Source organism: Diplotaxodon limnothrissa, linkage group LG12, assembly GCF_057381915.1.
Source record: "Diplotaxodon limnothrissa isolate DT_005_m linkage group LG12, D_limnothrissa_male_GT1.1, whole genome shotgun sequence".
Lineage (NCBI taxonomy): Eukaryota > Metazoa > Chordata > Actinopteri > Cichliformes > Cichlidae > Diplotaxodon > Diplotaxodon limnothrissa.
In genome coordinates this window covers 39,855,500-39,876,999 of record NC_140607.1, presented here as the reverse complement: position 1 = coordinate 39,876,999, position 21,500 = coordinate 39,855,500, and the positions used below count along the sequence as shown (strand labels likewise).

Below are 21,500 nucleotides of genomic sequence, written 5' to 3'. Positions count from 1 at the left end.
GGAGGACAGAAGGGGGAGGAGGACAGGAGTAGGAAGAAGAGGAGGAGGAAGAGGAGGACAGAAGGGGGAGGAGGACAGGAGGAGGTGGAGGAGGAAGAGGAGGGCAGAAGGGGGAGGAGGACAGGAGTAGGAAGAAGAGGAGGAGGAAGAGGAGGGCAGAAGGGGGAGGAGGACAGGAGGAGGTGGAGGAGGAAGAGGAGGACAGAAGGAGGTGGAGGAGGAAGAGGAGGACAGAAGGGGGAGGAGGACAGAAGGAGGTGGAGGAGGAAGAGGAGGGCAGAAGGGGGAGGAGGACAGGAGGAGGTGGAGGAGGAAGAGGAGGGCAGAAGGGGGAGGAGGACAGGAGTAGGTGGAGGAGGAAGAGGAGGGCAGAAGGGGGAGGAGGTGGAGGAGGAAGAGGAGGACAGAAGGGGGAGGAGGACAGAAGGAGGTGGAGGAGGAAGAGGAGGGCAGAAGGGGGAGGAGGACAGGAGGAGGTGGAGGAGGAAGAGGAGGACAGAAGGGGGAAGAGGACAGGAGGAGGTGGGGGAGGAAGAGGACAGAAGGGGGAGGAGGACAGGAGGAGGTGGAGGAGGAGGAGGAGGAGGAAGAAGAGGAGGAGGACAGAAGGGGGAGGAGGAAGAGTGTAACTGTCTTGGCGCTGAGATCAGCTGCTGATCAGTTTCCCTCGGATCAATACTCTGATTACTCTGATAGCTTTATTTTAAACCTGTTTTTTTTTTTTTTTTTTTACATGAAAATGACGTCAGAGTCAAACTAACGCGTTTCCGGCTGCTGTGGCTCCACACCTGCTTGGTCAGACTCACCTGAGTCCGGGCGGAGATGGAGGTGTCCGCCTCCGGCTGCTCCGGGTTCCGGATCGACTCTCTGCTCTCGCTCGGGGCGCTCCTGCCCCGGGCAGACCCTCCGGAGCTCAGCCCGGGGAACAGCAGCGGCTGCTCGGCGCCTTCATCCCCGTGGAGGGAGCCTGCTCCCCGGCTGGAGCCTCCGCTGCTGCCCGCACCGCTTCAGCTGCGCTCCGCCTGCTCCTCCTTCCTAATCCGGGACATTTTAGCGGACTCTCACCCGGGACAGGTCTACTCTGAACCGGGACAACCCGGGCCGGAAGCCGAGCCATTCCGGTCCGGACAGGATGAAGATTTCCAGGATAAAAGTCTCAGCAGCTCATCTTCAGACAGCGAAACAGGTAAAAACAGAGAAAAGAGTTTAAAGAAGGAGAAAGTAAAGTTTCAATCAAAATAAAAATGAGAATCACGCGGATTTTATTTTCATTAAAAACATCAGAAGGTTATTTTCTTCTTTCAACGACCAAGAAACCAAAGATATTTTTCACTCGTGGACAGAAATAAAAACCAGATGAATAAAGTCAGTGAAACAGAGAAACAGTCTCGTTATTACAAACCTTTTGTGTTTTAATTGAGAGAAATCAATCTGAGCGTTCATTTACTTGTTAGTCGAACTGTTTTAAAGCGAAAATAAAGTTTCTGCGTTACGTGTTTTTCTCATTTTGAGACAGAAATGAAATTCATAATCTTAAAGAGTCTTTATCATAACTTCTAATCGGTGATCGGGGTGTTGATGATGATCTGTGAGTCTCATTAATCAGTGAAAACAAAGCAGCCTCCTGCCCGCTGACTCTGGGTCTTTTATTTTAGAGGACCTGCGCTTCTTTCTTTCACTCAGTTGAAACCGTGACTGATGGAGTCACGGGTGATCCTGCAGGAATCACGTGAAGTTAAAAAAGCAGCTGTGCACTACTTTACATCCCTGCTCTGTGTTTGTACTCAGGTACAGCTCATGCACGATGTTTAATCAGAGAGGATACAGCAGACCTGAGCAGTTTTCCAAAATAAAAGTTAAATCCAGGTTATTGAAGCTTATTGGTCAGATTTTATAATAATGAAACTCGGGAAATGTCACCAGAGTTGTTGTTGTTTGTTTGTTTGTTTTTGTGACCCATACAGAGAAACACAGCTTCATCAGCACCGAGTAAAAACACTGATCACGCAGGAATCTCCGTCACGGCTTCTGAACCTTGAAACCTTTAACCGGCTCCGGTCGCAGTGAGCTGCCGCTGGCGCAGCCATCAGACCTGCGGATGGTTCATATTTTTGTCTTTGCTGCACAGTTTGAAACGCGGCTTCGTTGTTTTGTGTTATTATTGTGTATTTTCAGGGTTTTTGTTCAGCTGCTAATCACAGCAGAGCTCCCGTGGGTGTGGGTCACATGAAAGCACCGCTAAAGTCATTTAACTTAAAACATTGTATTTGTTCATATTTAGCTTTAAACGTTGAAGCAGCTCAAACCTGCTGACTATGACTAACGGCCGTCATCACCGTGGTTCATCATTAAAGCTGTGACGCTTACCTCAGTACAAATGATTCTCTGACCACATTATCGTCATTTCAGTTCATCTTTTTTTGTAAAACTCAAAATCATATCGTGGCGGTTTCATTAAACTTGGCACGCGAACGCGAGCACATGTGATCACGTGATTCAAAACACTTTTAATCTGACAGCTGTGACGGAGATAAAACCATGATTGGAATCGTTTAACGAACAGCAGGCCGGGGTCGGTTCACTCTGCAGCCTCACGTCTGATACTTGGATCAGTTTCACACCACAGACACAGACTGTGGTCGTCCCTCTGGTAAGAACAACGCAACAATCTGATAAATGCTGTCAATCAATGTTCGCTTTTTTATTGATCACTTTCATCTGCTGAACCTCGGCTTTTAAAACAGAAGCTGAATCATAATAAATGACTATCATGAATGAGCTGTACCTGGTTTTTCTGTCGCCGACCAATCAGCTTACAGGACTAATGTGACGTCATTCCTACCTCAGTGCAGAGCGCCGGCTCCGACTCGGTGACGTCACGCCTCAAGAAACCTCGTAAGGCACGGACGGCGTTCAGCGACCAGCAGCTGGCGAGGCTCGAGAGAAGCTTCCAGAAACAGAAATATCTGAGCGTCCAGGAGCGCATGGAGCTGGCGGCTTCGCTGCAGCTCAGCGACATGCAGGTCAAGACCTGGTACCAGAACCGCAGGTAAACACACACCTGGTACCACAACATCAAGCAGATTATTGGTCGTCCCGGTCCTGGACTCGTGGTTGGTCATTATTTTGTTTTCTTCTTTATTAAAAAACTCTTTAAAGTTTACTGACATGAAATTTGAACCTGATCACATGACCGCGATGTGAGCGCAGACTGTGATCATCTCAAGGACGAACGCCGCGGTGACCCTGTGAGCGAAAAGCTCCGCAGCCTCAGTCTGCTCCAAACACTCAGTTTGTCATAGTTTTTTTCTACGCTCCAATCTTTGTGATGTCATAGAGGGGGCAGATACCCTGCCCACTGTTCTGTTAGTGAGGGGCAGCCAATCAGATGACAGCTGTCTTGAAGGAAGACAGAAGTTTCAGCAGAGGCTGATGTGTTCTGGGCGTTAAAGCCTGTTACACAGCTGGAGGAACATCTGCTTCCTGTCTGCAGGTTCTGATCCAATCGGGTCGCCTCATGTCTGCTGCAGTCTTTACGATCATGTAGACTCACGTGTGCTCCGGATGGAGGGAATTTTACTGCACATGTGCTGACACGTGCTGATTGGTTCAGGTCCAGTCACGTGACAGCAGACTGGGGTAAGGTGTGTTTGCGGTGAGTAACGTGCGCTTTGTTTTTCCCGGCAGGACCAAGTGGAAGCGTCAGTCTGCCGCCGGCTTGGAGCTGCTGGCCGAGGCCGGCAGGATGTTCCTGCCCACGCACTACCTGTACCCTCCTGCCCCGCCCACAATGAACCTATACCTGTATCGAAGCCACGCCCACCAACACCACCCAGCCCCGCCTCTCCTACCCCACATTCTCACCCACACTCAGCCCCTTCCCCACTGACTAGGACTGGTTCCCTCAGGAACAAACTGCTGTGGCGGTGCCGGGCTCAGGAGGCGGGGCTCAAGCAAGGAAACAACAGTGACGTTCACGTCTGGACAGCGAGTCCAGGCAGGAGTGTAGAGCCGTGGTCGAGCCACGAACTTCTCTGTGCGTTTCTGTAGCTCTGACTTCGGTTTTTACATTTTCAATAAAGAAAATAAAGATTCTCATTGTTGTTTTCCTTTGATTCAAAGTGAAAGCGATGGCTCTGATTGGTTCCCAGGCTTGGTTTACAGCAACTGTCTGGTGAGCAGGCGGCACTCTGCTGGTTCCGACTGGGACGCACCTCCCCATCCTCCTCCTCCCAGCTGCACCTATGAGCGGCTCTCCTCTGAGCTCCTCGCCCCACCTCTAAGGCTGAACTGGCTTTGTTCCAGGAAGTAACCATATTTGGTCAAGAGCAAAATTTAAACCTCAATACAATAGAGCCCCCCCCCCGTGAACACTGAAGCGTTGTCACGAGGATCTCGTCTGCTTTGCTTCAAAAGTGAAAACAGCTGGAAGAACACATCTGCACACAAACATCTGCACACAAACATCTGCTTTTATTAGCACGGGTTCATGTTGGGGATGCAGTACGGTGGCCCCTAAGGACAAATGACACAGGTGCACAGTCAGGAACAGGGCGGGGAGTCGGGGGCGTGTCCACGAGCAGCACTCGGGTTTCAAACTCGCAGCTCGGAGCGACAGAAACGTGCGTGAAGTGGTGAGGGTGGAGCGGTCAGATGGTCGTTATTCTGCGACCGTCTGAAACTCAAAAATCTCGTCACAGACCGACGAGTGCACCGGCCAACCAGCCAAGGCAGGAGGAGGAGCTCGCTCACACGTCAGCATCAATCACATCTTTCATATATTGACCATCGCCTCAGCTGCTCAACATCAGACTCTTCTTCATCACTCCTCCTCCTCCTTCTTCTTCTTCTTCTTGGCGTCTCTACTCTCCAGCCCGCTGGAGAACTCTGAGCAGATCAGCCGGACCTCCCTCTGACCAAACCTGAGACACAGAGAGGAAGAAGGGCGCCATCAGCTCGTCGTCATGACAACAAGAACAGTATTAGTTTTATAATCAGCTTCTTTATACATGTCACACGCACACACACACACTCCTGAGTGGACGGCGTGTAAACGCCATGTGTGACTGAGGGGACCCACTTTGATTATGTACAAGAGTGTGTGTTTGTGGCAGTCATCACAGCAGGACCAATGAGCACGAGCACACACACGCACGCACACACACACACACGCACACGCACGCACACACACGCGCGCACGCACACACACACGCACACGCACGCACACACACGCGCGCACGCACACACACACACGCACGCACACACACACACGCACACACACACACGCACACGCACGCACGCACACACAAACCGTGCTGCGTCGAGGCCTCGCCTGAGCGCTTTTACTGTCTCCATCTTTGTGTTTGAAGGCGTTCGTGCTTCCTTCGCTTACACGAAGCGCGTCGGGGCCGTGTGCTGACAAACGGCCTCACAGCTTCTGGGCTGATACGCCCTTTGACATCCTGACACGCTGTGTGTCTGTGTTCTCGTCTAGAAGGCGTTGAGCAAACGTTTGCTTCAGCGATGGAGTGGTGGAGGTGAGCGTGCGCTCAGCTGGTGACTGCATCACTTCAAACAGTCACACCTGCTGGTCCAGGTGTGCAGCGGGTCCATCCCGACTCTGTGTGTGTTTAAATTAAGGTTAGAACCCTCGGCTGCACAGTCCTCACTCACCTCTTCTTTCCAGTCAGCTTCTTCTGGTTCTGGTTCTTGGCCGGACTCCCGGTCTGCTTCCGGGCCTGGTTCTGGTTCTTCCTGTGGCTCCCGGAGGCCCCGGGACCGGCGGCGGCAGTCAGACCCTGCGGAGCGTCTCTGAGGCCAAAGCTCTTGGCGGCGTGGCCCAGGTGGAGCGAGCGGATGTGGAAGATGTGTTTGAGGTGAGCAGGGTAGGTGGTGTACGCTCGCAGGAAGGACTGCAGTGCTGTTGACATCACAGTGACAGGTCAGCCAATAAAACAGCAGCACGTTCTCCTCACTCTCGTCACGTTCTCGGCGTCGTTACCTTTCTTGGCAGCCTGTAGCGACCGAGCGTCCGCGTGGACAAAGTTCTCAAACTCAGTCTGAAGGACGGTCGCTCGCTCGCGGACTTCCTGCTCCAGAGCTTTGGACGAACTCTGACAGGAAGAAGAAGAAAAAAAAAAAAAAAAAAAACACGTCAGACTCAGCCGTGCTCCGGAAATCTGCCGTCTGCGCCTCGAGCTCCCTCGCCTCAGCGCTGGAACGGTTTACTAAAGCACCACATGTGACCAGCGTGGTGCAGCGCCCCCCGCTGGGCTGCGTGGTCTGTGATGTCACTCATTGCTCTGACCCGTGTTAAAGGTGAGGACTTCAGACTGGGGTCGTGGGAGGGGCTACTGTAAGGTGCAAACCTGCTCGTCACAGCGCTGCTGAGCACGTGTGAGCTGTGCAAACACAAATGATTATTTTTAGCTGCTGCGGGTCGAACGTGCGAGCGCTCACGCCCCACACTGATTTATTCCTGTTTACTCCGACAGGGAAGAATCCAGAATTTTCAGACTGTGTTTGATTCAGCAGCTCTGCTCCCGCATCAGCACGAACATCGTCCCCACGGCAGCGTGCGAGACGCGCCCACGTACCACCTGATGTCTGCTCAACAGATGTTTAAATAAAGGTCGACGTGGAGAGAGAGGAGCTGAAATCTGTTCTGACAGCTACAGCGTGACGACACAAGCATCAGGTCGTGGCAGGTCACGCGTCATGGAAGCGGAAACATCAGAGGCTGAACCTGCTTCACACACGCCGTCACCACGGCGCTTTTGACTGGCTGACAGGAGCGACTTTAAAGCGGCGCACAGCAGGCGGTCTGGGCCGGGGTCTCACTCTCTCAGAGTCTTAAAGCTTTTTAAAAATACTACAAGAGCCTCATTAAAAACACAGCGACACACACAGGGGGATGGCCCGGCCGCCCCCGCAGGCGGGCTCCAGGCAGAAACGACACGCTTCCTGTGTCTGGAGACTAACGAGCAGGCTGGCGCCTCCTCGTCATCAGGGCACGATCTGCTCGCTGCTAAACACACCTTGTTCTTTAAGCACAACCGGTGACGACCTGCTCACGCTCGCCTCACAAAGCTGCGGCACCAGTCGCTAAGCCGATACCGGCTGGAATGGGCTGGTATCGGCTCGGACTGGTTGTTATGGGCGACCAGCTTCTGAAGCAGGTCTCAGGTGGAGATCGTAGCCGCTGCGTCACTCAGCATGCCCTGCAGCGCGCTAACAGCATCAGAGCTGATGGAGTCCATGATGGGAGCCTACATTCAAAAACGTCAAAGGAGGCGCCGCCTGCTGGTGCTATTCAGCTATTACAAGTTACCAGAGTTTACTAGGAGGCGGAGCTTGAATTGCTCAAGATAAAAAAATGGCAGAAATAAAAAAAAAAACAAAAAACATTTAGTGTCTCAGCCAATCACATCTGATCACCAGCCTCACCCGCAGCCACCTGACAGAAGTTTTCGGAAGTGACCTACCTTGCTATGGTACTTGCCCCGCCCCTTGTAGACATCATCGAACATCAGACTGGACAGGATGTCCTGCAGCTTCATCTCTGATAGGCTGAAACACAGTAAGCCCCACCCACATGGTTAAAACCAGCACAAGTGCCACCCAGCATGACACTGCACGTCAGCAAACCTGATGTTGTGATTGGCCAGCTCAGTGATGAAGGCGGTCTCAGCGGGGGTGAGGAAGAGGAGGCTGCTTCCTCGCGCTCCAATCCGAGCTGTACGTCCGACGCGGTGAACGTACTCGGCCGCTGCGGTGGGAGGAGTGTACTGGGAAAAACCAAAAAGGTTATCAGTCATGTCCTGCTCGCTGATTGGCTAGATACATTATGTAGGTGCTTACGATCTGAGCCCGTTTATTCTGCACGCTTCCTCCTCCCCTCCGCTGTGTCGCCGCTCAGCAGCAGAAGCAGCTTCTCGACAGACAGCTCGTCTCTATGGAGACGACACCGTCTCTACTGAGCTGACCAGCTTTACGCTCTAAGCTCTACTGAGCAAACACTCGGCGGCCATCTTTGCGACACCTCTGAGCAATTACTTCAAAATTATTTCTGCATAAAGACCCTAGTGGACATTACAGGAACTGCAGTGCTTATATAAGCCAATGACTCATCATCAGACTCGTACAGACCAGGAAACCTGGGTTAGCGTACTTGTTTACAGACCCCGTCTTCTGCTGACAAACGATTCAAACGACAGGTATCCGCCCCACACATGACCTCACTGCAGAGCTGCCACCAGATTGGCTACATCCACAAACCCATCATCACAAATTATTAATAAAGGCTCATCATCTGGAATCACAAGCCCTGCTACCCAACCATAACTCTTCCAGTCGTGACTCTCACTCATGCCATCCTTTTCAGACAAAATAAATCACTCGCTGCATCCTTCTGATTCATTCGATAACATAAAGTCACCTGAATAATCCAGGTGACCTGGGGCAGGTCCAAGCCCCTGGCTGCCACGTCCTGAAACAAAGAGCACACAAAGGAAGTTTACGGTCGTGTCCAAATTCATGGGCTGCTTCCTCCCGTCACAGCGACGCGCCGAAGGCCGTCCAAATTCGTAGACTCCTCTGAATGCAGCCGACAAATGCGTCCTCCTTTTCCCCGAATTTGAAGGATGGGTCGGGTGTGTCCAACAATGGCGGCTGCTACTAAGTTTTAAAATTACTCTTACTAATCTTTCTGGGTCACAAAATAAACTTTTAACATATTTTCAGGCAAGAAAGTAGCTGTGTAAACATCAAATATCTGCTCGGTTTATCAAGATATCGCATATTTGCAAAAGTGCTTCGACGTTTTCGGAGACGTCTGCTACCCACCAGCTCGACAGCGAGCCGGGAGCTCGAGGGTCACTGATGCGGCCGAGAACGGCACAACTCCCGGCACATCATTTTCAGATCACCTTCGCTACTCGGGTTAAACGTGATATATGAGTCACTTATACAACCTAAAAATGTTATTGTTGGGCTTTTTTCAGTGTTTTGTTTGTTCCTGAGTAAATCGGTTTGGCTGAGATTAAAGTTATTAGATTAGATAAAACTTTATTTATCGGGTGGGTTCCTCCTTGGTTTTCACACAGCTGATTAAGCAGAAGTGTGAGATGGTCGAGAGTTTCCTCCAGTGTCCTGTTATATTTTAGACAGCAAGGAGCAGACGGCCGAGTTTATTAAAAACTCCACGAGACAGCGGTGACGCAGATCTGAAGGCTGGACCGTCCCATTTCACAGCCGTTTACTTCCGGCCTGCCCGACCTTCTGAGGACCCGGCCCACGTAGACCGCGAAGGCCGGGTCCTCAGGAGGATGCAGCCCTGGAATTTGGACACGACTTACATATGTATTACATATATGTACAGTCATGTGTTGCGTTTAAAATACAGTCTGCCCCCTGGTGGTCACAGCGCACACTGCAGGTTAAAGGATACCGACCGTACAGAGCAGCACTCCCGACTGTGACGCCGAAAACTGCTGGAAGGCCTCCGTGCGGTCCTGGTGGGGAAAACAAACACGCATTTAACACTGAGAGGCAGACAGCAGCAGAAACGGCGGCAAAACGGCAGCATTACCTCCTGCTTCATGTTGCCATGGAGACGCAGGAACCTCAGCGGAGGTTTGCGATTGGCTGAGGGCCTGGAGAGCACAGCGGTGAAGAGAGAGTGAAGGAACTCGACGGCCTCGCAGCTCGAGATGAAGACGATGAGTTTGTCGTTCTGAGAAAACTGAAAGGAAAACATCGAGGACCAATCAGATTTTAGCTTTCCTTTTTTCCTTCCTGCCTTGTACTTATCGTTATGACCACTTCCGGACTGTTCACCTTGCATTTGTCCAGTATGAAAGCAGCCAGGCAGACCAGTCTGACCTTACTGGGAACCACCACCACAAACTGCTTCAGAGCCTCAGGCACAGCAAAGCTCTCTGATTGGCTGGCTCCTTCGGGGTCACATGTTACAGCGGAGGTGGTGGTGAGGTCAGAGCAGGGAGCGCCAGACACGTGGATGCTGACCGGGTCGTTTAAACACACGTCTGCTAACTGCGTCACACCTGAAACACACAGAGGCTGTTATACTGCCCTCTACGGGCCGACGGAGGAACTACAGGAGGGGCAGCACAGCGGTGGACTTGCCATTTGTGAGCGTCGCAGAGAGCAGCACGTTCTGTCGGGCTGGTCCCGCAGAGTTCAGGCTGTTTAATATGACCGTCAGGTCCTTCTCAAAGCCGAGGTCCAACGTCCTGAACGCACACATGGACATAAAATTAAGTCCACGCTGCAGGAGGGCGTCGATCAAAGGGAATCGGAGTCAACTACGCCTAAGAGTTACCGATCGGCCTCGTCCAGGACCAGCCAGCGGACGGCGCTGAAGGCGATGCTCAGGGTGTTTTTGATATGGTCCACCAGACGTCCAGGAGTCGAAACCAGGATGTTGATTCCTTTACGGATCCTGAAGACAGAATAATATTGTTACGACAGCATCGCTTCAGACGCCACAGAGCAGCTGAGAACAGACTCCAGCGGCTTCACATCTCTAAAAGCCTGGATCTGAGCTCTGCTGAGCGCCACACAGCTTTGCTCTTTTTCCAGAGCTGACGAACGAACGTGCTTTGTGATCACACCTGGCCTTCTCCGCTTTCCTCTTCTCTCCTCCCATCAGGACACCTGGGACGATCCAGGTAAACGGCTGCAAAGAGAGAGACACACCTGAGAGCGACTCATGCAAAGCTCTCGTTTCTCTGTCAGCTGCTGATTTTTATATCCACATGCGAAGCAGGAAGTTGTTGGTGCTACAAACCACAGCAAGCACACACCTCTGAAAAACGCAGAGCTGGGGCCGTGAAGTGATTAGTGAATTTTCAGAGCCACTGATTGTGGTGAATATTTGGACTTTGTGCTGGGTTGGTGGGACAGCCGCCCCTCGGGGGTCTATACTGGGACCCAGCCCTGCTTGTGGATCTGTGCTGCCATATTCTCTGCACGACTACGCTGATGCATTTTCTGTAAATGCAGTGAAGGATTTCCATAATCACCACATCCTAAGCACTATTTCATTCTTACAAAATGAACGTGGCCCACAGTGACACTCACTGGCTGACCCCACGCAGTGACGCGAGCACTTCCCGAGGCGTCCGGCTGTCATTCCTGCTCCTGTGTGGACGTCAGGAAACCCACCGCTGTGCGAACATCGACTGCAGCGCTAAGCACACTTTGCTTGGCTCGTCCACATGTCGGCCGTTGCAGGGTGGTAAGCTACGCTGCACACTTCCTTCATTACTTTGGTCTCTGACGTTGTGCCGCATTCTAACGTTTGACTGTGTTTGGTGGGTTTGTCGTGTCTGTGGTGGGACCGGAGCGTGTCCATGTGACAGAGGTAACAACTCGTTTAGAATGAGCGCCTCCATCTGCTTTAGGGACTTTAACCATAGAGTACAATATGAAACAACAGCTGTGAATACTGTGTTACCTTCAGAAGCTTCTGGAAGGTCTGGAAGGTCTGCTGGGCGAGCTGACAAACAGAAGAGCCAACCTTCAGCGTGTGAACAGGAAGTCACGGATGACACTACAGTGAAACGTGCTAATCTGACCGAACCTCTCTGGTGGGGACGATGATGAGAGCCAGAGGACCATCTGACCTGCTGACCTTCGGCTGAATCGACTGAAGACTCTGGACCAGCGGGACGGCGTAGGACAGAGTTTTACCTGCAGACACGTTTGGGTGGCTTTCATTAGGACATGTTGCTAAATGACTTTCCTCACAGTGCAATCTAATACAAACCTTCTTCCTCGTTACAGAGAGTAGTTCTGATCCTGTACGTTCATGTTTGAACATGTGACCTTCAAAAACAACACGACGCTGCAGGAACTAAACTGGGCTGCATCGATATGCACGTACGATAAACACCCACAAAAGGCCCGCAGACACACACATTAACAAGCCCTGACTCACCTGACTCAGGAGGTCACCTGGACACCTCCTGAGTCAGGTGACGTGTTTTATGTCCACCCAGAAGGAGACCCTCTCACCTGAGAACACCTCAGTGTGACTGATCGACCCACAGAGACCTGCTGTATCAGGTACGACAGGTGACTCACCTGATCCTGTCTGAGAGCGGACCACAGCATCGCGTCCCGCCAGGAGAGCTGGGATCGTCTGCTTCTGTACACTGCGTAAGTATTTTAAAAAACAAACAAAACAACAACATTGCAATGTCCCTTTGTAGAGTTTATACGTTGATCAGGTCACAGTCAGGTGTGTGTGTGTAAAAACCAACCTGGTGAGTGTAGAAATATTCATGACTTTGTTCAGAGTGGCCACCTAGAAGACAGAAACAGCCAAAGAGAGCAGCTGACAATGAAGCAGCGATGCTGAACGTGAGACAGACGAAAGTGTGTGTGTGTTACCAAGTGAGGGTGCAGGTCGAGGTCTGAAAACGAGTCGGAGGTAAAAATCTTCTCCTTCAGCTGAGCGATGGCTGGTCTGAAGGAAAGAAGACTCCAAATTATTGATTACTGATCACTCCGGAACGTTCTGCAGTCTGAGCCAATCAGAACCAGCCGAGAAGCTGGTTCAATGAGCCAATCGGAGGCGGAGCTGCACCTGTGGATGTCTGGGATGTCAGGGTTATGTTTGAACAGTGAGGAGGTCTTGATGCCGCCACGTCCCGTTTCCTTCGCTCCATCCTTCTTCTTCTTCTTCGGGGTCCCGTCTGTCCCGTCACTGGGTGGAGCCTAAAAAATAAAGACAGTTCATATGGTGACCCCTGTGGTCATGAAGGGAACTGCAGCCTTTATTCTGTGGCTCTCTGCAGTTGCCATGGGCGAAAGCTGTAACTAAGAAGTGAGGTTAGCAGGTTAGCAAGCTATGATGACATGAAGGCAGCTTCCCCTGTTAGATCACCATGGTAACGGCTTCTGAGCACATCACCTGGTTCAGAGTTTGTGTTTAAAATCCACGTTCTGATTGTGTTGCTGCCTCTCAGTGAGACAATGTTGCCCACATGAATCAGTCACTAACCACTGAATCAGCTGTTCCTCTGATAACAGTGGGCGGAGCTCTGCTGATGCTTTTCATACAGAAGAAGAGTGAACAGGCTGAAAGCTGAAGGGCTTAACAGAGACAGCGGTTTGGATTTACTGAGCCGGCTAACAGAGGAAACCTGGATCTGCACCTGCAGGCTCCTCCTCCTTTGCTGCCACCTGCAGTATGAAGGAGCTCCTCCTCTTCTCTGCTTTCTGCGGCACCTCAAAGTCACAGAAACATCAAATGAACGCACTGAGAGAGAGACAGAGAGAGAGCTCACCCATGGCTGCTGAGCCTTCTGACGTTTCCGTTTGCGGGATGGCGGTGATGACGTCATGTCGCTGGAGCTGTTCCGACACAACTGTTCATCGGAAGATGACATCATCAGAGGTGTGCGTGTGTCCACAAACTACAGGTAAACACAGAGCTGTGAGTCACTCTCACACCAAACTCCATTCACAAACAGTTTGAAGAAGAGCTTCTCTTATTGGTTCAGCTGCGCAGCAGTTTACCTTCAGTCACGTGTAAAACAGCTGTGAATTAGGCCCACGAGGAGCTTAACCCACCACAGAGCGGCGTGTTTAAAGTTCGACACGAGAGCGCGCGGCTGCTACCGTTGACCTGATGCTAACAGAAACTTCCGGTCTGCGAAGACCTTTCAGATTAAAAGAAAAAAATTAAAAAGAGGAAAACGAGACAAATAAATACTCACTGTGAAACTCTCCACACGTACAGACACGCGTGATTAATGCTTCCTGCTATGTCACAAACCCCGCCTTCTCCGCTCAGCAGCTGATTGCGTGGACATGCGCAGTAGCGTCATCTCATTCCGGATACACACTCTAGTAATAAGGGAGACTGCCTGCGTGTAAAAAAACACTGACATACTTTGGATGTTATTATAAACATTTATATCCTTAAACTATTTCAGGGAGTCAATCAGAGGGAGGAACATCCTGCTGTCAGCGAGAACACTGGAGGGTCGGGCGGGCGGTGCAGCAGGTGTGGTTTGAGCCTCCAAGTCACACTGCAGGTGAGCCTGCAGGGAGTGCAGCTCCGGCCTCCTCCAGCAACACTACTCAGAGATTCTATTCTTTCCTTCAGAGTCCGCCACAGCGGACCATCTCCATCGCTCGCAGCATCCTCGTGGCTCTGCCGTCAGAATGGTTTCAATAACTTCCCCGCTCAGCTCCAGAACCTGGTCCAGATTCTCAAGGAGAAACTTTCCTCCAATCAGTGCCGTCAGGTGGACTTCATGGCAGGAGGAAGAGGAAATGAGGACAAACTGTCCATCATCCATCAAACGTCCCCGTTCCCTCCTGCTCCACGTCCTGTTGTCAGCAGGAAGGCTTAAAAATAGAGCTGTCAATCAAACGGCACGCCCGGCCCCGCGGGGCCTCAAACCGCCGCGGCGGAGGATTAATTATAGTCATTTACCCAAATCACCGCTTTGAAACGGCGGCGAGCGTCTGAGTGAGGTTTCAATCTCGACTTCAGAGGTAAACGGAGATATTTTAACATGAAGGCGTCCTAAACTGTGATTACTGCTCTCACACGGGAGGAGACGGCAGCGAGCTGACAGAGACGTCAATGGCTGTCAGTCACGCCGAGGCTGCCGACACACACCGCCATCAGAGTACTGATACACTACTGATGCTACTGCATAGTAGTCAAACTATTACTTGTACTGCAATGTACTGATGCTCGTAGTACTGAGCATGCTCAGTGCAGCTGAGTGAAACTTGTTGATCTGTGAGATCAGCTGACTCGGACACCCACAGGTGCTCAGTGTGTGTGTGTGTGTCACAGTCGTGCTCAGGTTTCCCCGAAACTTCCGTCTTTATTTGTTTCTGTGATTTTAGTAAAATGTGCTTCAGACTTTTACTGGAAAACAAAACACATGGGCGAGTGGGCGGAGTCAGTGAGAGCAGGTCAGGTGGGAGCTCTGCCTGAAGAGAAGCATAACAAACACAGGGAGGAGCAGCACATGCTTTATTTTTACAGACAATCATGTGACCTCAGCTTGTTCAGGTGAGTCCAGGTGAGTCAGAGGTCACTCAGAGGTCAGCCTGCTCGCCACGGCCTCAAACACAGAGTGAGGGTCCTGATCAGCATCGATGTGAATGGCCTCAGGATAGACAGACTGACACACACACACACACACACACACACACACACACAGAGTTAGATTTTCACCTGCGTGCACCTGCGGGTTACAGCTCATCTTTGCTGCTTGTTCTGATCTTATGATCCATGGGTTTAAATCACAGCTTTGTTTTTGGCCTTTTAGTCTTTGTTGTTGTTCCTAATGTTTTGCCTCCATCTCTCTCCTGTGTGTGTGTACCTGCAGGGCGGCGCTGTGGAGCCTGTACTGTTTCAGTCTCTGTGTTACAGACTCCATGCTGTCCTCAGGTCGGGTCTTTAGTCTGTGCTGAACCTCAGAGCTCGGAGCCGGCCGAGTCACAGGATGGAAGCTGCACACACACACACACACACACACACACACACACACACACACAGTCAATACCACCACTGCACCATCAGCACTGTGTGTGCCTACACATGTGTGTGTATTACATCACAGGGCCGACAGCATGATGCAGACGTGTTCTCCCTGCAGTGGGAATTTTCCCGTCACAGGTAAATCTGAGTTCCTGACCTCTGACCGCTGACCGGGTCTGTGGCTCTCAGACTGAGTCTCTCCAGGCAAACGTCATCGGTCAGCTCCAGGAAGAAAACCCTGACAGTAAGAGGAGGACGAGACGAGAATGCGAGCAGGTTAAAAGGATTTCGGAGTTTTCTGGAGAACGGCTCCGTGAGTACAGTGAGCCTGTACCTGTTGGGCTGCTGGTGGCTCTCCTGCAGGCTCCGGGCCTGCTGCAGGTCGCAGGGGAAGCCGTGCAGGATCCAGCCCCCGCGGGTGCAGTCGGGTCGGCTCAGCCGCTCCTCCAGGACCTGCAGCAGCAGCGAGTCTGAAACTGCAGCCACAGCGGGGTTAGTGTCGCCCTCTGGACGCTAGCGCACACGGTCACAGCCGGCCGCGCCTCGGCAGCGACGGTCGGAGGCTTATGTCAGCTCGTACTGTCTCTGCCCCCTCCCTGATTTCTTTTTTGCACATTAGTCACACCATAAACATGTCCAAAAACCCTCTGGATGGTCCCACACACTTGTGGGAAACCTTGTGTGGACTGACGCGAGACGAGCGGCACTTTCTGGAAGGTTTGATAGAGAACATCGCAGCCGCAGGCAGACATGAGTGTGTGCTCACCTGGACGTCTGTCATCCAGGTACGCCTGGACCTCTGCTCCTCGACTGGAACCAGCTGCAGCTACAGACCTCAGCAAACGACCACAGCTCACTGACACACACACACACACACACACACACACACACACACACACACACACACACACACACACAGTAAAAAGTGAAAACAGTCTTCGTCGTGTGACCTTTGGCCATTCTCATTACTTCCTCCACCTGAGCGAAACCTCAGATTTCACTCTGACCTATATGTGACCTGACAGGACATGCTTTTCATCAGTGTGACCTCTGACCCTTTAAGGTCTCTGTCATATCTTTACATGTTACAAAGAGACTGTGGCAGGTTTGTATTTAGCAGCTACTCGCCCGGAGCTTCCTATTGGATGCACAGTGAGCCTGAGCTGGTGTCCCTCAACTGTGACCCCATCCTGGCTGCGTACCGTCCACCATCCCGTACTTCTCTGACAGCAGCTGGGCTTGACGGCTCCTTCCAGACCCCGGTGGTCCCAGCAGGAGGATTCTGGGAGTTCTGGAGCGCTGACGAGTCCGGACAAAAGCCAGCACTAAGAGAAAACACACACACACCAGTTAATGCTTTACCTGAATCAGCAGGTAGATCACAGAAAGAACGAGCTCAGGTGTATGGAGCACACCTGAGGACAAGATGCTGGAGCTGCCTGCTCTGTGACTGTTTCACTGAGGCATCATTAAAGAACAGTTTCATTCCTGCAGCACCGTTCATAAAGTTCATAAAGCCAAGCGCCAAGTGTTTAGATGTGTCCGAGGCTCCAGCCAGCAGGCCCTGATCACATGACCTCTGGGACCTGCAGGATGTAGTTCAATCATCATAGAGTCCAGGTCCCCTCAGAGTTCCTGACAGAGGATTTAGTAAACGGAGCAAGGGGACCAAGAGCCTCCGTCAGGTACAACTCTGTCAGGGGCACGAACAGGGCCTCCAGCTTCTTCTTCATTAAGATGGAGAAAAACTGTCAGACATCCAACTTTTAATAGAGTCCAAGCACCTCTGCAGGATCTGGACACACGTCTCGAGGCTTAGAGCAAAAAACACCTGAATATCATCTGCATAGCAAAGCTGCTCAAAACGTGCTGAAGACGAGCAGAACCAAAACTGTGGCACACCGCAGGTCTGGGAGGGAGGAGCCTGAACCTGGACTCAACCACAGGAGAGCATCGTTCACACCGATGATGCAAACACTCCTCACTGACCAATCAGCATCTGTGTGTGTGTGAGTCTGTGTGTGTGTGAGAGAGTCTGTGTGGGTCTGTACCTTGCTGGTAGATGTCAGCGTGTGGTTGGTCGCTGTCGATGACCTTGAGCACGTGCTGATAGGCTGATCTCAGACCCGTGACCTCACAACAGTAACGGTGAAGCTTAGCAAGTCTCTGTTGGTCTGTCAGACTCCTCCCCTTCTCCAGACGCCGAGTGATAATGTCATCATCTGGCAGGATGAAAGTCCGATGGTAGATGTCTGCAGACAGGAAGTGATGTCACAAGGAAAGAACATATTCACTGATGTTTGATTATGGGCGTGGGCTCACCCCCAGTGATTGCGTCGACCAGCCGTCCGCAACTTCTCTCCATCAGCACGTCATCCGCCGCCTCGAGCATCACTGATGACACATACCACAGCGTGATGTCACACAGGAAGCAGCCGCGCAGGGCACAAAGCGTGATCTCACTTCCTGTTACTTACCAACGTGCTCGGGGATGACTCCGCCCTGCTGCAGACTCAGAGCCTGCAGGCGAGTCTGAGGGATTCCCTCCAACACCCAGCCCTGCAGTAACACACACACAGGGACACACACACACACACACACACACACACACACACACACACACGTCAGTGTGTGTGTGTGTGTGTGTGTGTTGGTTCAGAGGTCAGCATGATCCCATGCTCATGAGCAGGTGATGCGTTCAGTCTGTCTGAAGAGTATCTTCAGAAGCCTCCGTCAGAGCTCCAACTCTGAGCTTCTGCACGTGTCTCTGATTCAGTTCAGCTTTATTGACACAGAGCTTCACAGAGAAACCCACCAATCAGACCCCTCTATATGAACAAGCAGGAAGGAAACAGGCAGAAACCTCCAGCAGAACTGGGCTCAGGGAGGGGCTGCTAAAGGGTGCACTGTTAGGGGTGTGGCCTGTTAGACTGACAGGTGCCTGCTCTCTGTTCTGTCCCGGTTCTGTTGGAAGCTCTTGGAAGTGTGTACTAACGGTTCATCTTCACCTGCACATCCACGCTCCTGCCGGACGCAAAGTTGCACAATTTAATGTGACAGCAGCAGGCGGTGTCCTGACGGGACCTGTCAGTCATCCTCAACACACACACCGACACAAACACACACACAGACGGTCCCTGGTGTGTGTGTGACGAGTTTAGCCTGCAGCCAAAAACAGCTATTAGCAAATCAAAGAAGCTGCTAATGACACACACACACACACACACACACACTCTGACGGGTGGAGCTGTCTCACTGAGATCTTCGCAGGAGTGAGTCTCACATGAGAAGCTGAGATGTGACGAGCCGTGTCCATCTTTCGTTTACAGTCTGAGGTGTAAACAGCTTCTGTTTGTTCTGCTTCTCTGAAGTTTTGACACAAAACGTTGTTAAAGCTTTGCTCGCTAATGTTGCAGCAGAGCAGTTCAGTATTGGCGTACCTGTCGAAACCAAGTGAAAGCAGAGTAATAAAGATCAGCCGACCTGTGGCGGTGGCTGAGGGTAGCCGAGGGCAGGCAGGTATGTCCTGAACCAATCACAACACATGGTTCTTTCCCTTCATTACATAAAATGTTCCCTCAAACTATACCAGACTGAAGTCTCGAACACCGCTCTCTTTCCTGACCTTGTAGAAAAATCAAGGCAGTGTATTTCATTTTGAATGTACTCTGATTGTTAAACATGGAATAAACTTCCTGTCTGCCATGTTTGATCACACGGGTCCAGCAGCTGATCCACGTCTGTGGCAGTTTCTGTTTCTTTATCGTGTAGAGACACAGACGTATTGTTGAACTTCTTCACACTGAGCAACAATAAAGAAGCAGACTAGAAACCCCCCTGTGGGACTGCAGAGCCCTGAGCGGACACCACAGACACCCCCCCTGAACCTGTGCTGCGACTGGGTCCTGCTCAAAGCTGCAGTAGTGCAAAAGAAGGCAGAATTCTTCCAGACCTCCTGCAAAAAGCCCCGCCCTCTCAGACCTCCCGGCAGCGCAGGTAACCTGGGACAGGTGCCGCCGATCTCGCTTGCAGGCGAGTCTTTATTTGTCTGGATGCGTTTTGAGCACGATGCCGCTTGAAGGCGTTCAGTTTGTGTCGCTGTTGTTGTGACAGCTGCTCCTCCGTCTTTCATTGCCTTAAACTGATCTGAAAGCAGCCCTCGCAAACGGGACGTGATGCTAACGAGGAGCGTCGGCGAGGAGCGGCCCGTGTGAATATAACACACATGATGTGACAGCAGCATCCCTTTGATCAGCCCGTCCTCGGGGAGAACGCTGCTCGGCCTGCTGGGAATCGTAGTAGGACACAACGGAGACCAGAGCGCTAATTATCATCAATCACAGACGCAAGTGAGGCGGGTAACGGGGGACGTTTCTAACAGGGGGGACATCAGGGGGGACGTTTCAAACGGGTTGTGACATGTGGCACCGACGATCTTTGACCCAGGTCTGTGCGAACACGGCACAAATGTTTAATGATGCTTTAAGCTAACCGGACTGTGAGGCTGACTCACCCGGTGGAAGCAGTCCATCTCCTTCAGCCTCTGCTGAACCAGTCCAACCAGCACCCCCTCCGAAAGCTCCTAAACACACAAAACACAGGTCACACGGGCATCAGGATGATGCACAGAATGAACAAACGGGCTCTAGACAGGAGGACCAGGGAGGGGTCGGGCGGTTTGGTCACAAAGTGACAACACTGAGGTCAGACTTCATCACTCCGCTCAGAGTCAACAATGATCAGATACAGACATCAGGAAAAAGCAGGTGTACCTGCTCGGCGTGCAGCTCTGATCGGTACTGCAGTAAACTGCCTTCGGTCACGTGAACAGCTCTCAGCTCGGCGCTCAGCTTTTTGGCCTGAAGAAAACCCCCCAAAAAACATAGAAGAAGAAGAAACGTAAACTTTTTTTTTTTTTTTTCCAAAATCTTTATTTAAACATCAGTACAATACAAAATGGAATTAAGCAGTATTACAATAATGGTGATGTACTTACAGAAGAATTGTATGCATAGATAAACAAATACAAGAACAGCATTCAAAAACAACAATAGAAACATGCTAGGGGGAAAGTAACTAATCAAGCCAAAGAACAAAGTGATTGAAAGATCTTGATTTTTTCACAAACACCAATAGTTTTTATAGCTTTTGGGTTAGTGGAGTTCTTAATAGAGTTAAGATACTGTACAAGTTCAAAGGAGAATACATAGAAAGAGGGATGTCTTCCTAAATATTTGGACTTGTGAATATGAAATTTAGCCATTAAAAGTAACAAGTTAATCATATATCTGTTATCAAAATTGAATTGTTTTTGATTTTTGTGCAGACCAAACAAAACATATTTCCAAAACAGTACAAATCCTTTAAATATATTTAAGAAGAAGAAACGTAAACGAGCAAGCGGAGGTCAGCTGAAAGTTTCCCACGCTCACTTGAACTCACCACGGTGTGTTTGCCGACAGCAGGAGGTCCCAGCACCATGACCCTGGGGACTGACACAGATCAGACGTCAGAAAACAAGCTGGTCACATGACCTGCAGTCTGACTGTTTCCTGCTGCAGACGCTTGCCAAAGATCACCACCGATTGGAGAAATGAAACACCTTACTGTCCTTAAACACAACACGCTGCATTCAAAATCTCGTGGACACACGACCACATCAATATTTCAGAAGAGCGTTGAGAGCGACGTCAGAACAAAGAACCACGACCTATCATTAGCGGTTTGTGAGTGCAGTGGTGTCCGTCTGTGCTGATGTTGCTGGAGTCAGAGCGCCCCCTAGGGGCGGCATCATGTTTCTGCCTCGGCTGTGTTTCGGTCCTTCTCTTGGCCCGATGTATTTGTTAGTTTGTGCTTATTTAAGCTTTTTATTGCTCATTGTGTAGCTGACGTCAGAGAACCTCGTGTGTTTGTGTCTTCATCGTTGCCACTGTTTCCGGTGCTGAACTCTAATCCTAACTGA

At 51.1% G+C, this 21,500-nt stretch overlaps 3 protein-coding genes across 3 annotated transcripts; 1 reads left to right on the top strand and 2 right to left on the bottom strand.

Moving 5' to 3' along the window:
• Positions 1–822: 822 nt before the first annotated feature.
• Positions 823–3,889, top strand: barhl1a (BarH-like homeobox 1a). Its single transcript, XM_085367653.1, has 3 exons — positions 823–1,186; positions 2,848–3,049; positions 3,688–3,889. The coding sequence occupies exons 1-3, from the start codon at positions 823–825 to the stop codon at positions 3,887–3,889; spliced, it is 768 nt and encodes a 255-aa protein (XP_085223779.1).
• Positions 3,890–4,485: 596 nt separating this feature from the next.
• Positions 4,486–13,774, bottom strand: ddx31 (DEAD (Asp-Glu-Ala-Asp) box polypeptide 31). The gene is made up of 20 exons (XM_085367654.1): positions 13,549–13,774; positions 13,317–13,445; positions 12,614–12,744; positions 12,418–12,493; positions 12,288–12,331; positions 12,109–12,179; positions 11,606–11,715; positions 11,480–11,521; positions 10,635–10,699; positions 10,343–10,462; positions 10,147–10,253; positions 9,838–10,064; positions 9,590–9,742; positions 9,453–9,512; positions 8,438–8,488; positions 7,648–7,787; positions 7,485–7,569; positions 6,002–6,113; positions 5,674–5,920; positions 4,486–4,922 (listed from the first exon to the last, which is right to left on the bottom strand). The coding sequence occupies exons 2-20, from the start codon at positions 13,419–13,421 to the stop codon at positions 4,823–4,825; spliced, it is 2,046 nt and encodes a 681-aa protein (XP_085223780.1). The 5' UTR covers positions 13,422–13,445; positions 13,549–13,774; the 3' UTR covers positions 4,486–4,822.
• A 1,237-nt stretch (positions 13,775–15,011) lies between these two features.
• ak8 (adenylate kinase 8) lies at positions 15,012–21,025 on the bottom strand. Its single transcript, XM_085366958.1, has 12 exons — positions 20,981–21,025; positions 20,311–20,397; positions 20,052–20,120; positions 18,016–18,097; positions 17,861–17,932; positions 17,590–17,790; positions 16,741–16,863; positions 16,305–16,394; positions 15,873–16,014; positions 15,696–15,776; positions 15,381–15,510; positions 15,012–15,179 (listed from the first exon to the last, which is right to left on the bottom strand). The coding sequence occupies exons 1-12, from the start codon at positions 21,017–21,019 to the stop codon at positions 15,090–15,092; spliced, it is 1,206 nt and encodes a 401-aa protein (XP_085223084.1). The 5' UTR covers positions 21,020–21,025; the 3' UTR covers positions 15,012–15,089.
• Between the last annotated feature and the right edge of the window lie 475 nt (positions 21,026–21,500).